This window comes from Scyliorhinus canicula, chromosome 1 (assembly GCF_902713615.1).
Source record: "Scyliorhinus canicula chromosome 1, sScyCan1.1, whole genome shotgun sequence".
Classification (NCBI taxonomy): domain Eukaryota; kingdom Metazoa; phylum Chordata; class Chondrichthyes; order Carcharhiniformes; family Scyliorhinidae; genus Scyliorhinus; species Scyliorhinus canicula.
The window spans coordinates 222,559,373-222,575,559 of record NC_052146.1 but is presented as its reverse complement, the minus strand read 5'-3'; the positions used below and the strand labels follow the sequence as shown (position 1 = coordinate 222,575,559).

Below are 16,187 nucleotides of genomic sequence, written 5' to 3'. Positions count from 1 at the left end.
TTTGAAGCTGTCAACCATCCCCACCTTGGCACCATTGATGCAGACAGGGATGTGTACAACCTTTGGCTTCCTGAATTCAATGAGCAACTACTTAGTATTGCTGACGTTGAGGGAGGGATTGTTGTTGTTACACCACACCACTAAGTTCTCTATCTCCTTCCTGTACTCTGACTCATCATTATTGAGATCCGACCCACTACGGTCGGGACATCAGCAAATGTGCAGATGGAGTTGGAGCCAAATTTTACCACACAGTCGTGTGTGTATAGGGAGTATAGTGGGGGCTAAGTACGCACCCTTGTGGGGCCCCGGTATTTAGGGCTATCGTAGAGGAGGGGTTGTTGTTTATTTCTAACTGATTGTGGTCTATTGGTCAGAAAGTCGAGGATCCCATTGCAGAGGGAAGAGCCAAGTCCTAGGTTTTGGAGTTGTGGGTGTACCTGCATCACACACTGACTGCGGTGATTTAAGAAAGTTGCTTACCACCACCTTGTGGAAATTGGAGATGGGCATATAATGCTGGTCTCACCAGCAATAGTCACATCCAGTAAATTAATTTTAAAAAGCAAATATTAAGGCAGATGACCGAAAGCTTGATCAAAATGGTAAATTTTAAGGAGTGTATTAATGGAGGAAAGAGAGCCCGAGGGATTTGGGGAGGAAATATCAGAACTTGTGGCCTTTTCTGTTGAATGCAAAGGTACTGACGTTGGCCAGTACTTATGGTAGTGAGTTTCATATTCCTGCCACTCCTTGGGTGAAGATTTTCTGATTTTCCTATTGGATTTCTTGGTTACTATCTTAGATTGATCGCCTCAAGTTTTGTTCTTCCCCGCAAGTGGAAATATTCTTTGTGTCTACTCTATCAAAACCTTTCAGAATTTTAAAGACCTCTTTAAGTCACCCTTCTTCCACCTTCTTTCAAGTTAAAGAGACCCAGCTTGTTCATCCTATCCTGATAGGCACATTCCTGTATTTCTGAGTTTGCCTTTTTAATTCATTTGCACCTTTCCAGTGTCTCTATCTCTGTTTTATAATATCGTTCCCTAATGGTTCATAGTACTCCAGGTGTGGTTTAACTGATGTTTGATACAAGTTCAGCATAAATTGTTTATTTTTCAATTAAATCCCTCCAGAAATTAAAGCTGCGTGTTTTGTGTCTTGTCAACCTGTGCCACTACATTTAGTGATGTGTATTTGCACTCCCAGATCCCTTTTCTCCTCTTTTTGCTAAGTAACATGCAACTTTATTTTTCATGCTAAAATGTAATAATGCACATTTTCGTCTGTTGAAATCTGTTTGCCAATTATTATCTATGTTCATTCTACAAGTTGTTGAAATCGCCTTGTCATATTCCCCATAGTATTGACGACCCCCTCCAAATTTGGAGTCATCTGAAAATTTAGAAATTGTGTTTTAGATTCCAAAGTCATACTCTCTCCTGCTGTCCGTGTACTTAGTGTATGCGTCTTTCCTTACTTTCATTTTTTTCTGAAGCCTTTATTCATTCATGGTGACTTAGTAGTAGGTTAATATATCTTTGACCTGTGATTCTGCTGTGGAAGGAGATGTGAATCAGTTTAGTGACACAAACTTGCAAATAAATGGTAACTTCCAAGAAAGTTCATATCTTAATCTGTGCTACTTCAGAGAAGGGGTTTTCCACCTCAGAAAACATAAGAGGAAGAACTGCAGTTTACATTATATTAAGTGACTATTTTTTGCTTCCTAGAAAATTCTAATCAGTAATTATAGATTTTCTTTTATCTTTCCTTATGCAGCTAATAAACTACAATATTGTTGCATTTATTTGTACCTTCTTCACATGCAGGAACTCAGATGCCAGCTCAACCTCCCAATAGCCAATCAGATGCCAGCTCTCATCCCGTCATGAGTCAGTCACCTATGTCTCAAGATCGAGGTTGGTTGCTTTAATGTGATTTCTGTTTTAAATGGCAGCAGCTCCTTTCAATTGATTGACTAAATTAAGACAGCATTAATTTAAACTACCTAACATATCCAGTCAGGCAGTGCATATAATAAACAGCAAACATGTTTTTTTCATTTTGAAGAAAAATATATCACCTTGGGCAAAGCTTAACAGCAAGTTGGCAACTATGGAACACCTGCATTTTACAAATTAGCACTTTGGCAAGGCCAGTTGAATTTTTTCAGTGTGACAACAGATTTTTTCAGTTTTGAAATAAATAAAATAAATTGTAGCCTACATCTTGGTGGACCACACGGATGAGATAAAGCAAAATTAAGAGTCAGTGTACAAATAAACCATCGTTTGCACAGCAACAACTACTACACCTGAAAGTAATTAACTTTGAGACATGATAAATGCTTTTTAATCTTGCCAAATTGGAAGCACTTGCTTTCCAAGTTCTAAATCACAATTTTCACAATCTGGCACAATTTTCCAATAAAACTTTTTTTCTGTATATTTGTGAAGCTGAATATAGTATAATATAATGGAGGAAATTTCTCGGAAGCTCTCCAGTCATGGTGTTCTGTTGATGATCTAAAAGGTTTGCATGTTTGATACTGTTTTTCAAATTCTGGAAGTGTCTAACATTAGCAATCGCAGCCAACCATCCATTTAAACACAAAATGACAATTTTATTACCTTTTTATGTTCTAATACCATTGTAGGCCACAGAAATGCAAACCTCACCAGCTTGATCAAAATCAATGTGTTCATAGAATCTTATGGTACAAGGGAAGGGCATTGGGCCCATTGCGCACTTGCCTGCTCCTTGGAAAAAAAAACTTAATTAGTCCCATGCTCCCATAGCCCTGCAATTGTCTCTCTTTTCATGTATTTACCCAATTCTTTTCTCAAATTTTCCTATTAATCTACTTCCACCACTGTTCCATGAACTGTAATTCTAGTTTTCTCCCTTCAGTTCTGTTTCTGTTTGTAAACTGAAGGTTAACATCAGACTGTTCATCAGAAATGACTAGGCCTTGAATTTGTTATGTTTTTTTCTACCACCTGTCATGATATACAGACACACACATAATGATACACAGACCAGCAGCTAATGGACACAGCGAACAGGACATGACCAGCAGGACACTCGGGGGTGGGATCTGACTATAAAAGACACAAGGCACTCACACTCTGCCTCTTTCCACTGATGAACATCTAAGAGTCAGTCAAGGGTGTTGTTACAATCTCACACCTCCACCACGTGGCTAAGAGCTAGTCTGGTTCAGTCAGACAGAGTAACCACACTTAAGTTAGTGTGGTTAGCACAGAGAACTGTGCTATGCTGATTGAACTAACTTCAAGGTCTGGAGTATTTGTTTGATATAAGCTGCATCCAGTTGCAGCCAGTGTTATACCAGTGTACCTAACACAACACCACTGTAGATGTATGTAATGTTATTCAGACTTAATGAATTTAATGTTAATATTCTGTGCATTTACTTTAAAATATGAATTATGTTGCCACTGTGAGGATGGAAGAAATGCTAGTGTCACTTTCTCGCACTTGTAAAGGTTGACACGGTCACTTTGGAAAGCTTGTGAAATAAAAATCAAAGATCATCATGATGATTGTCCAAAATTTAACTTCTAACTAGATTGCCTCAATATTTAGAAAGTCTTGTGCAAAATGTGCAGGAGGTATGATTTGCAAGGTTTTACAGATTTTTTGGTCATTTGGAATGAATAAGAACTGTTTGCTTCACAAATGTTTTGATATTCTTTACCTCCCTGCCCTTGAGATGCGATAATCTCTTGAGAACCATAAATTCTTCCAAGCAGGTACCAGAATGTTGAAAATTCACAGCAAATAATCCATGCTTCAAAAGGACTAATATAATTGTGAGGCAGTTTGCTAGTGCTGTTGGAGTGGATTTAAACTAATTTGACAGGGTGGTGTGCGGTATTAGAAAGAAGATTACGGTGCACAAAGAATTAGGAAACACTGACAGTACTAGAGCAAGAAATAGTCAGGTATTATATGAGGGTTAGGTTAAGAGAGAATATAAGAAGGTCTAAATTAGGTTTTAGTGCATGTGTGTAACGCACAAAGCATGGAAAATAAAGTTTGTGAGCAGCAGGTGCACTAGCAGATACAATCAACTCTTTCAAAAATAAACTGGATAAGGACATGAAGGAGAAAGAGGGCTGGAGGCAGTGGCACAGCCGTATCTCACGGACTAGTAATCCAGGGTAATGCTCTGGGGACCTTGGATCGAAATTCCACCATAGCAGATGGTGAAATTTGATTGAATTCAATAAAAATCTGGAATTAAAAGTCTAATGATGACCATGAAACCATGAGATACCCTCCTTCATCTTCTAAAACTCCCATGTCCGATTGTCATAAAAACTCATCTAGTTCACTAATGCCATCCTTAGCTAGTCCTTTTCCTCAATCATGGCTCCTTTCTGTTCTGCACCCTTAGTGTACACTATGTTCAGAAATCCCAGTTTGTCAATATTCATTGCTTTTCCCGTTATATCTTGAGGCATGACTCCTTTTTAAGTAACCCTACAGCTTCCATCTGTGCCTCTTTACATCCTCCAAAAGACTGACTGCGGCAAATACCACATATCTTCTAATGAACACAACTCTGATTGTTCCATTCTATTCTCTAATCTTGCCAAAACTCTTTTGTGTCCCACTCTTTAATCTCAGTTCTGACCTTGTGGATTCTGCCACGGTGACACTGGTTAGTACTGTTGCTTCGCAGCGCCAGGATCCAAGGTCTGAGTCCCAGCTTGGGTCACTGTCAGTGCGGAGTCTGCACGTTCTCCCTGTGTCTGCGTGGGTTTCCTCTGGTGCTCCGGTTTCCTCCCACAAGTCCGAAAGACGTGCTGTTATATAATTTGGACATTCTGAATTCTCCCTCTGTGTACCCGAATAGTCGCCGAATGTGGCGACATGGGGCTTTTCACATAACTTCATTGCAGTGTTAATGTGAGCCTACTTGTGACAATAAAATTATTAAAGATTATTAAATCAGCTATCTCCACATCCCCCCACAGGATGTATGTTCACATAAAGCCCTTGTCATCCATGAGCTTATTCGGGGCAATTGCATTAACAACCTGACCTTGACCGATTCATGCTTGAAATTTAATAACAGCGTTGGTCTTAATAAAACTTCATTGCCTGGCTATACCTTGTGCTATTTGCTGTGCTCAAATCATTGCGGTTGTGGTATAGCCCCTTTCTCTAACCTTGACCTACCTCCCTACCCCTCGGGCAACTTCTCCATTGAGCATTCCACCTTGCTCCAGCCTTCATAACTTTGTTTAGAATCCTTGTTTTATCTTTCCCACCCAACTATCACTCCACATTTCTCACTGAGTTATCTTTTTTGCTTTCCTACCACTGACTGCCTCTGTACTGAATAACGTCTTATCAGTGATTTCAAACTCCATCTCAAATATTCTTGTTCTCTCTCCTCTGACTTTACTACCCCTCATTTTCTCCCTAAATCTCTCCCTCCATATAAACACTTGTGATATTCGCAGCCATTCCTCGATCTTGTCATCTCATTCGGCCTTGCTATTTCCATCATTACTGCCACTGATAACTCAATCTCTGATCATTTTCATGTATCACACACTGTCCACAGAAACATTGAAAATAGGAGTAGGCCATTTGGCCCCTCGAGCCTGGTCCACCATTCAGTATGATAATGGCTCATCCTCTATTTCAACGCCCTACTCCTGCTCTCTCCTCATGATCCTTGGTGTCTTTACAGTCTATTGATTTGGCCTCCATAGCCTTCTGTGGTAGAGAATTCCACAGGTTCACCACCCTCTTGTGGGGAAATTTCTCCTCATCTCTTCTAAATAGCCTACCCTATTTACTGAGACTGACACCTTGTTCTAGACCCCCAGCTCCCAAACCGGGGGGAAAAAAATCATCCCTGTATCCAGTCTGACCACCCCTATCTGAGTTTTATACGTTTTTTAAAATATTTTTTTATTTCCTCCTTTTTCCACATTTTCTCCCAAATTTACACCCAGCAACAACCAATAATCAGCAACGAATCTAATGTCAATCTCCATATCAATAACAATGATCCCCTCCTCCCACTAAACCCCAGACATTGGCCGCATGTTAATATAAACAAATGACAGGAAGGAATTAGGAATCACCCATAGTCACCATTAACACATACAGTTTCCCTCCCCCCAACTCTCCCAGCCCCATTATGTTCGATGTGATCCAATTCTCGAAAGTGCATAATGAATAATGCCCATGAATTGAAATGAAAATGAAATGAAAATCGCTTATTGTCACGAGTAGGCTTCAATGAAGTTACTGTGAAAAGCCCCTAGTCGCCACATTCCGGCGCCTGTCCGGGAGGCTGATACGGAAATCGAACCGTGCTGCTGGCCTGCTTGGTCTGCTTTAAAAGCCAGCGATTTAGCCCAGTGAGCTAAATCAGCCCCTTATTGTAGATATTATAGAATTGTAGAACCCCTCCATCCTTCCACTCAGTTCAAATTTGACCTTTTCAACTGTTAAGAATTCCAGCAGGTTCCCCCGCCACGCCAGGGCACAGGGTGGAGAGGTTGATCTCCAACCTAACAGGATCCGCCTTCGGGCGATCAACGAGGCGAAGGCTACAACATCTGCCTCTGCGCCCGTTTCCAACCCTAGCTGGTCCGACACCCCGAATGTGGCCTCCCGAGGGCCCCGGGTCCAGTTTCACGTGCACCACTTTAGAGATTATCCTAAACACCTTCCAGTAATCCTCCAGCTTTGGACAGGACCAAAACATATGAACGTGGTTTGCGGGGCCTCCCGCGCAACCTTCACACACATCTTCTACCCTCTCAAAGAGCCGGCTCATCCTCGCCCTTGTAAGGTGCACTCTGTACACCACCTTCAGCTGTATCAGCCCCAACCGCGCACACGAGGTGGAGGCGTTCACTCCCCGGAGCACCTCACACCAGAACCCCTCCTCCATACCCTCTCCCAACTCTTCCTCCCACTTTGCCTTGATCCCTTCTAGTGGCGCCTTCTCCTCCTCCAAATAGCCCCGTAAACCGCCGATACTACCCCCTTCTCCAGTCCCCCTGTCGTCTGCACCTTCTCCAGCAATGTGGAAGCCGGCTCTACTGGAAAGATCTGTATCTCCTTTCTGACAAAGTCTCGAACCTGCATGTATCTAAATAGTTCCCCCCTGCTCCAGCCCATACTTTGCTCCCAGCTCCTTCAATCCTGCAAAACGACCCCCAAGAAATAAATCTTTTAGTGTTCTATTTTCTTTCTCCTCCCATCTCCGAAATTTCCATCCCACTTCTCTGGCTCAAATCTATGGTTTCCCCCCGAATCGGCATTTCCCTTGACCCTGCCCCCAACCCGAAGTGCTGTCGAAACTGCCTCCAAATTCTCAACGGAGCTATTACTACTGGACTCCCTGAATATCTCCACGGGGTCATCGGGAGCGGCGCTGTCGCTAGCGCCCTCAATCCCGACCCCGTACACAAACTCTCCTCCATTCTGACCCATAGGAGTCAACCCCTCTGACCCAGCTCCGTACCTTCTCCACATTCGCCGCCCAGTAATAATGCATCAGGTTTGGAAGACCCCAAACCCCTGCCTGTCTTCCTCTGTGTAGTAGTACCTTTTTAATTCTGGCTACCTTCCCTCCCCATATGAACGAGGTAATCATCCCTTCAATCTCTCTAAAAAAAAATGCCTTTGGCAGGAAAATTGGCAGGCATTGAAAAGTAAATAGGAATCGCAGCAGCACATTCGTTTTAACCGACTGTACCACACCCGCCAATGACAGAGGGAGACCATCCTACCTTGCCAGATCAGCTTTCACTCTCCCCACCAAACTAGAAATGTTGTACCTATGGAGCCCCCCCCCCCCCCCCCCAATCTTGGGCAACCTGCACAAGTTTTATACCTTTTAACGAGATCCTCTCTCATTCCCCTCTCATTCCCCTAAACTCCAATGAATGCAGGCCTAGTCGACTCTCATGTGAGAGTACCTTTAAGAAATGGGTGTTTATCGAATAGCTGTAGTGGGTGTACGTTTAAGAAATGGGTGTTTATTAGAGAGCTGCAGTGATGTCAGAGAGTGGGTGGAGTTGGCTGTCTGTCTGCTTTTACTTTCGCTTTGGGCTCACAGCTGCAGGGTGTGTTTAGTTTTGTTTTGAGAGCTGATAGCTGTAGGCAAAGCAAGGAGCTGTATAAGGATCTCTCTCTGCAAACTAAATACTGTCTCCAGATCAATTGGGTGATTTCAAAGTGCTAACTGCTCGCTAGAGAATCCCGCCCCTGATTTCTGAGTTAAAAAGGGGCTTTTGTCTTATGGATGTTAATAAGGAAAGATTAAGGTTTACTTATAGAATATTGTATCTGTGGGGAGGATTGCTGTTGATAGTTAAGATGTTTACTGTGGGTTTATAAAGTGTTAACTGGTTTCATAAATAAACATTGTTTTCATTTAAAAGTACTTTAACACTCTGTTGCACACACCTGTAAAGTAGGCCCGGGTACTCTCCATAACCAAAATTTATTTAAAGTTGTGGGTCAGGTGATCTCCATATACACTTTGGGGTTCTCTAAACCTTGGCCCATAACATCAACCTAATATGCCCTCATGCAACAAACCTGCCATCACGAATCCGTCTGGTGAAACCTAGCTGCAAGTATATCCTATCTTAGGCAAGGAGAACAAAACTCCACACTCCAGGTGTGGTCTCACCTGGGCCCTGTACAGCTGCAGTAAGACACCCTTGCTCATGTGCACAAGTCCTCTTGCAATAAAGGCCAACATGTAATTTGCCTTCCTAACTGCTTGCTGCGCCTGTATGCTTGCTTTTGGTGACTGTTGCACAGTGATCCCCTGATTCCTTTGTACATCAACATTCCCCAATCTATCACTATTAAATAATACTCTGCCACTCTGTTTTTCATACCATGTGGATAGCTTCATTATAGTGCATCAACTCGTCTTATTCACTTTGAAATCATAAGATATAGGAGCGGAATTGGGCCACACAGCCCATCGAGTCTGCTTTGCCATTCGATCATGGCTGATATGTTTCTCATCCCCATTCTCCAGCCTTCTCCCCATAACCCCTGGTCCCCTTATTGATCAAGAACATATCTATCTCTGTCTTAACCCCATTGAGTCCTAGCCTGTCCAAGTACTTCTGCAGCCTCCCCGCTTCCTCAACACTACCTGTCCCTCTACATATTTTTGTATTATCTGCAAACTTAGCAACAATGTCCTCATTACTTTCTTCACAGTCGTTAATGTACATCGTAAATAGTTGTGGTCCCAACACTGACCCCTGCAGAACACCACTAGTCAGCGGCTGCCATTCCAAAAGAGACCCATTTATTCCTACTCTGTTTCCCATTTGTGACCAATTAATCCATGCCAATATCCCCCAATCTCATGTGCTTTAATTTTGAATCATAATCTTGAAAATTGAAATACACCACATCCACATCCACTGGTTCTCCCTATAAAAAAGGCATGGGACTGGTTTAGCACAGGGGGCTAAATAACTGGCTTTGAAAGCAGACCAAGGCAGGTCAGCAGCGCAGGTTCAATTCCCATACCAGCCTCCCGAACAGGCGCTGGAATGTGGTGACTAGGTGCTTTTCACAGTAACTTCATTTGAAGCCTACTTGTGACAATAAGCGATTTTCATTTCATTTCATTTCATATATTCTCCTAGTTACGTCCTCAAAGCCTCCAGTAGGTTTGTCAAATATGATTTTTCTTTCATAAGTCCATGTTGATTTTGTCTAATCCTGTTGATATGTTTTTAAGGGGTGGCACAGTGGTTAGCGCTGCTGCCTCACAGGGGAGGCACAGTAGTTAGCACTGCTGCCTCAGGGCACAGAGGACCTGGGTTCGATCCCAGCCCCGGGTCATTATGTGCAGAGTTCGCACATTTTCCCAAGTCTGCTTGTGTCTCATCCCCACAACCCAAAGATGTATAGGGTAGGTGGATTGGCCATGCTAAATTTCCCCTTAATTGGAAAAAAAAATTGGGTACTCTAAATTTATTTTAAAAAGAACTGCCTCACAGCGCCAGAGACCTGGGTTCAATTCCAGCCTTGGGTGACTGTCTGTGTGGAGTTTGCACATTCACCCTGTGTCTGTGTGGGTTTCCACCCAGTGCTCTGGGAGATGTACAGGGATTGGGCAGGGAACTGGGCCTAGGTAGGGTGCTCCTTTGGAGGGTCAGTGGTAATTCGATGGGCCAAATGGCCTCCTGCTACACTGTGGGGCTTCTATGCTATTGCATCCTTTGTAATAGACTCGAGCATTTTTCCTACTACTGATGTTGGGCTATCCGGTCGGTAATTCCCTGTTACTTCCTTTAATAAGGACACGTGGAGTCCACACCGAAGAAAGCAAAGAACTAGATTTAATTACAAAACAGTACATACACAACCTAGTAGCTCCCGACCTCTCTCCAGGTCGGTACCTTACAGTCTGATATCTTTTATACATTGGTAATTAGAGCTCCTGGCCCCTAGCAGGGGAGTTTATACTCCGCAAGGACCACCTGGAAGATAATCATTCCCACCCCGTTGGTCCAGTGCTGGATATTACAATCCTACCCCGAAGTCCGAAACACCCCCCCGACGACTTGTGAGAAGAAGGTGGAACAGTTAGAGGACGTCGGACTCTCTCTGGTTCTGGAAAGTCATCATGTACCTGATGCGCCGGTGAACGTTGTATATGACAGAATGCCGTGGTGGACAATCGGTAAGAGGTAGCTGAACTGTTGAATCAGTGTTCAAGATCTCCAATGTCTGCGACTCCATTTCAGAGTCGGAAGTCACAACGTCGGATATGTTGGCGCCGAGAGAGACTGTAGGCGTCATAGCAGGCTGGTTCAGCAGTGGAGCAAGAGTAACGGACAGGATTCTTCCGATGAACCTCACAAGAGAGCAACCTTCGTGAGCGAAGGTGATCCAAATGCCAGCTCATTAGTTGACCCCCACGCCCGAACGTGTGAAGTGACTAGTACTGTTTGACTGACAACAGTCCCAGAGAGCCTGGGAGCACCATCATTGTAGTTACGAAAGAACACTGCGTCGTCGGGTGTTAAGTGTCTAAGACGAATTGGGCAATGCCCTTGCAATACTTGGTTATGGCACACCTTTGCGCCGATGTCCAGGATAAGCAAACTCAGTCGTGTACGAAGCCAATGGCCCATTAATGTTGATTGCAAGGGACACCCAGTCACTGTGTGCGGCGTGGTCCTATATGAGAAGAGACAACGTGCCAGCCTGGTGCCCATCGAGCCCGAAGCCTGTTTCTTTAATCCCTATTTAACCATCTGCACAGCCCTCTCTGCCGAGCCATTCGATGCTGGATGGGACAGTGCTGACATGCCGAATCCTGTTGCTTTTCACAAATGCAGTAGATTCTTCACTTGTGAAAGAAGCCCAGTTGATTGTTATGAGTACCTCAGGAATTCCGTGGGTGAAAAAAGAAATGTGCAATCGCTCAACTAGGGTGGTGGTTGTTGCCACCTTGTGGACCTCCAGTCACTTTGTGTGGGCGTCACAAAGTGACAGAATGCCGTGGTGGACAATCGGTAAGAGGTAGCTGAACTGTTGAATCAGTGTTCAAGATCTCCGATGTCTGCGACTCCATTTCAGAGTCGGAAACATTGAACCCAGGAATGGACTGGCAAAATCAGCATGTACACAAGTGCAAGTGCGCCCTGGCCACTCCCAAGGATGAAGGGGTGCCCCTGCGGATGTAGAAGTGCCACCATGGGGAGCTTCTGATTGTCGAGACAGATGGAGCACTGTTTGACCAACATCTTGATATCCGTGTCCAAACCTGACCACCAGACTGAGCTTCTCGCCAGCATCGTCAGGGTGCCCATCGTGAAGGTCTGGCCTTCACCGGAACAAAACCCTTGTGTCCCACAAGGAGATACCACCTTCCAGAGTCAGCTCCAAGAACTTTGAGGAGAAAGCCATCGACTCTCCTTTCAGCTGCCGATGCTGACCCCCGTGGAGTAGCAGATGCCACACCTGGGCAAGTACGGGGTTGGTTTGCATACAGTCACAAATACACAATGCAGTGATGGGCAAGCAGTCGATAAAATTCAGGACAGCAGCCACTTTGTCTGCTGGGGTCTGTGGAATTGGTCTGCAGAGGAAGCCCACTCATTGCATCAGCATGCGCAGTCTGGGTCCCTGAGTGGTGCTCAAAAGCATGTTTGTAAGCAGCCAATAACAAGGCCCAGCACTGAATCCTTGCGGAAACTGTTGGTGGGATCGCTTTATTTTCACAGAAGAGTCCCAAGTTTTTACACCAAATACAGCCGCCAGTCCTTTCTCGGTCGGAGCGTATTTTCTCTCCGTTGCAGCCAGCATCAGTGAGGGAAACACATTCATGGCCATCGCCCATCCGATGAGACAGAACCGCCCCAATCCCATTCGGTGATGCATCGCACATGACGTATGATGTTTCAAAGGGACAAAATGTTTCTCATCCCCGAAGAGGACAACCAGCGTTTAACTTTTTTTCTTTTTTTAAAAAAATACCCAATTATTATTTTTTTCAATGACAGGGCAATTTAGCGTGGCCAATCCACTTCACAGGCACATCTTTGGGTTGTGGAGGTGAAACCCATGCAGACACGGGGAGAATGTGCAAACTCCACTCAGAAAGTGACCCAGAGCTGGAATTCAAACCTGGGTCCTCAGTGCCGTAGGCTACAGTGCGAACCACTGCGTCGCCGTGCTGCCCTGCATTTCACCTTCTTAAACACCTCATCTTGAGCCTTGCACCATTCTCAAGGCTAATCCTTCTTCAAGAGCAAGTGAAGGGGGGCCTGGACGGTTTCCAAATTAGGGATGAGCCACCCATAGTAATCTACCATTCCAAGAAAAGAGCGAAGCTCTGTGGCATCTCATGGGGCTGGGACCATTTTGATGGCTTTCACTTTCTCGGCACCTGATATCCCAAATATACAACTTATTTCACGTGAAACATGCACTTCACGCGGTGCAGGTGGACCCCATACTCCGAAAAACGCTTCACCGCCACCTCGAGGTTCTGCAAATATTCTTGCTCTGTGGTTCCTGTGACTAGTACTTTGTCTAAATAAACCACAAAGCATAGCAATTAGCGCAGGATATTCTCCATGATGCACTGGAAGACTGTGAGGTTACTCTGAACGGAAACCGGGTGTACCCATAGAGCCCTTGTTCATATTGATTGTGACGTACTTACGTGAAGACTTGCCTAGCTCCAACTGTAGTAAACGTTGCTCAAGTCCAATTTCGTAAATGTGCAGCCACCGGCCAATGTAGCATAAAGATCCTTGATGTGTGATAAAGTTCAGTCTCCACTTTCTCGAGTAAAGCATAGGGAACTGGGCGGCACAAAATATCAGGGTTGTAAAGCAAAGAACTACATTTTTTACAATAGCCTGGTAGACACAGCCCAGTCGGATTCCTATCTCCAGGTTGTTGCTTTACTGCCGACCTTTTATACATTGGTAATTAGAGTTCCCCCGTCTCTAATGGAGAAGCTTGTACTCTGCAGGGACCACGGGTAGATGATTATTTCCACCCTTGGCCCCTTGCGGAATATTACACTCCTTACTTTGTCCAATGATGGGGTTACATTTGCCATCCTCCAATCTGTCGGGACTGTTCGAAGGACGATGACAAGCAACACATCCACTATTTCATGGCCCATCCCACCCTGGGATGTAGATTATCAAGCCCTGGGGATTTATTGGCTTTGAGTCCTAGTAATTTCTCCAGCACTTTATTTTTTTTTTTGCTAATACTAATTTCCTTCAATTCTACCTTCTCACTAGACCCTTGGTTCCGTAGCATTTCTGGGAAGCTATTTGTGTCTTCCATGAAGACCGAACTAAAGTAGTTGTTTAATTGCTCTGCTATTTCCTTGTTCTCCATTACAAGTTGTCATGTTTTGGACTGTAAGTGACCTATATTTGTCTTCACTACTACTCTTTTTATGTACTTATAAGCTTTTATAGTCCACTTTTATGTCCCTTGCAACTTTATCCTCACATGCTATTTTTTCCCTTCTTGACCAATCTCTTTGTCCTCCTTTGCTGAATTCTAAACTGTTCCCAATCCTCAGCTTGCTGCTTTTTCTGGCAACTTTATATGACTCCCCTTTGGATCTAATACTATGCTTAATTTCTTCTGTTAGCTGCAGTTGGGCCGGTTTTCCTATTGGTACCTTTGCACCAGAAAGGAATATATATTTGTTGCAATGCATGCGTTCATTCTTAAATATTAACCATTGTCTATCCACCGTCATGCCTTTCTTTAAAAATAGTTTATTCAAAAATTATAATTTATAACGTATAAAGTATTAAAACCATTCCAACAAATTTTACATATATCACAAAAAAAAATCTCCCAACACCAACCCTTCCATCTAGCCCTATCTCATACTTGGCTAACCCACCCCACATTCCCCACAAAAAAGAAAACCCTACAAACCTGTCACCTCCATCTGCCCCAATGCCTAACTGTACCCAGCTCCTTGAAAAGGGTAACAAACAGCCGCTAGCTTGAGTAAAACCCATCCACCAATCCTCTCATGGTATACTGAATCTTCTCCAGGTACAGGCAATCCACCTAGTCCCGAACCAAGCCAAAGCCAGAGTCCTCCACCCAAGCAAGACCCACCTACAGGCTATTAGAGAAGCGAAGGCCAAAACACCTACCACCTTCTCCTTCAGCTCCAGCAAGTCTGAAACTCTAAAGATCGCCACCATTGATCACAGTTCCACCGTAACCCCTAGAATCCCCGATATTGTTTGGAAAAAGGAGTCCCACAAATCAGCAAGCCTGGAGCAAGATCAAAACTATTCTCCTATTCCAGGTCTTGCTAGCACTGGGGGGTAATCCTTAGATTCGGGCAGCACGGTAGCATGGTGGTTAGCATAAATGCTTCACAGCTCCAGGGTCCCAGGTTCGATTCCCGGCTGGGTCACTGTCTGTGTGGAGTCTGCACGTTCTCCCCGTGTGTGCGTGGGTTTCCTCCGGGTGCTCCGGTTTCCTCCCACAGTCCAAAGATGTGCGGGTTAGGTGGATTGGCCATGCTAAATTGCCCTTAGTGTCCTAAAAAATAAGGTTAATGGGGGGGGTTGTTGGGTTACGGGTATAGGGTGGATACATTGGCTTGAGTAGGGTGATCATTGCTCGGCACAACATCGAGGGCCAAAGGTTCTGTGCTGTACTGTTCTATGTTCTATTACTACTTTTGAAGTCCTGCTTTTTAATTTATTTCGTAGCTCAATTTATTTTGCTTCCAGGACCTCGCCCTTCGTTTTACATATGTTGCTGGTACCAATTCTGCTATGGACAAAGAACTCTGGCAGTTCACCCTCGCCTTGCACCATATCCTGCAGCCACTCGGTGATATCCCATTGACGCTGTCATCAGAGTGGCAACATAGCATCATGGTGTCACGTCTGCCTATGACATGCTCTCCCACTCTTTTCTGTCTCTATCCATCCACCCCATGCAGCCGAGCTACTCATGGCGTCTCTGACTTGGCTCTTGCTGCGTTCCCTGGGAAACTATCACATCCAGCAGTCTCCAAAATGGAAAATCTGTTCGCGAGATGGACCCAGGGAACAACTTCACTACGTATCTAGTGCTTTTATTCTGTCTGGCGGTCACCCATTTATTTTCTGCCTGTGAACTCTTTACCTGCAGTGTGACCAGCTCATTGTATGTGCTATCCATGAAGATCTCAGCCTTGCAGATGCTTCACAGTGACTCCAGCCACAGCTCCAGATCCAAACACGGATTTCGAGTAGCTGCAACTGGAGACACTTCCTGCACACTTGGGTTGTCCTGGACACTGAACTGTCCCTGACATTCCTCATTGCATAGGACGAGCATTCTATGTAGCTCTTAAACTTACTTACTTACTTCCTGAACTGTTAAAGAACATGAACTCAGTGTAATGCTAAGCATAAGCAATTGTACATGTAAATATGTTTGACCTCTGACCAGTTGGTGGCAGGCAAGTTATACCATGTGACACTGTAACCTAGGAGTCTGTAGGAAAAGCCATTGTGGTTAGTTGTGTTTGTGATTGTTCAGTTTGTTCGTATTAATATCCACCCACAGTTTGTTATATAATAATAAAGTCGACTAGTCTAGAACTAGATGTTCTGTGGTACGCCGACTCAATA

The 16,187-nt window shown here is 44.3% G+C and overlaps 1 protein-coding gene across 1 annotated transcript in view; it reads left to right on the top strand.

Moving 5' to 3' along the window:
• arid1b (AT rich interactive domain 1B (SWI1-like)) overlaps nucleotides 1–16,187 on the top strand; it is a 633,019-nt gene that overhangs the window by 428,504 nt on the left and 188,328 nt on the right. Inside the window, exons 6-7 of the mRNA XM_038808360.1 lie at nucleotides 1,061–1,068; nucleotides 1,833–1,922. Coding sequence (XP_038664288.1) covers nucleotides 1,061–1,068; nucleotides 1,833–1,922 — 98 coding nt within the window. The remainder of the gene's footprint in view (nucleotides 1–1,060; nucleotides 1,069–1,832; nucleotides 1,923–16,187) is intronic.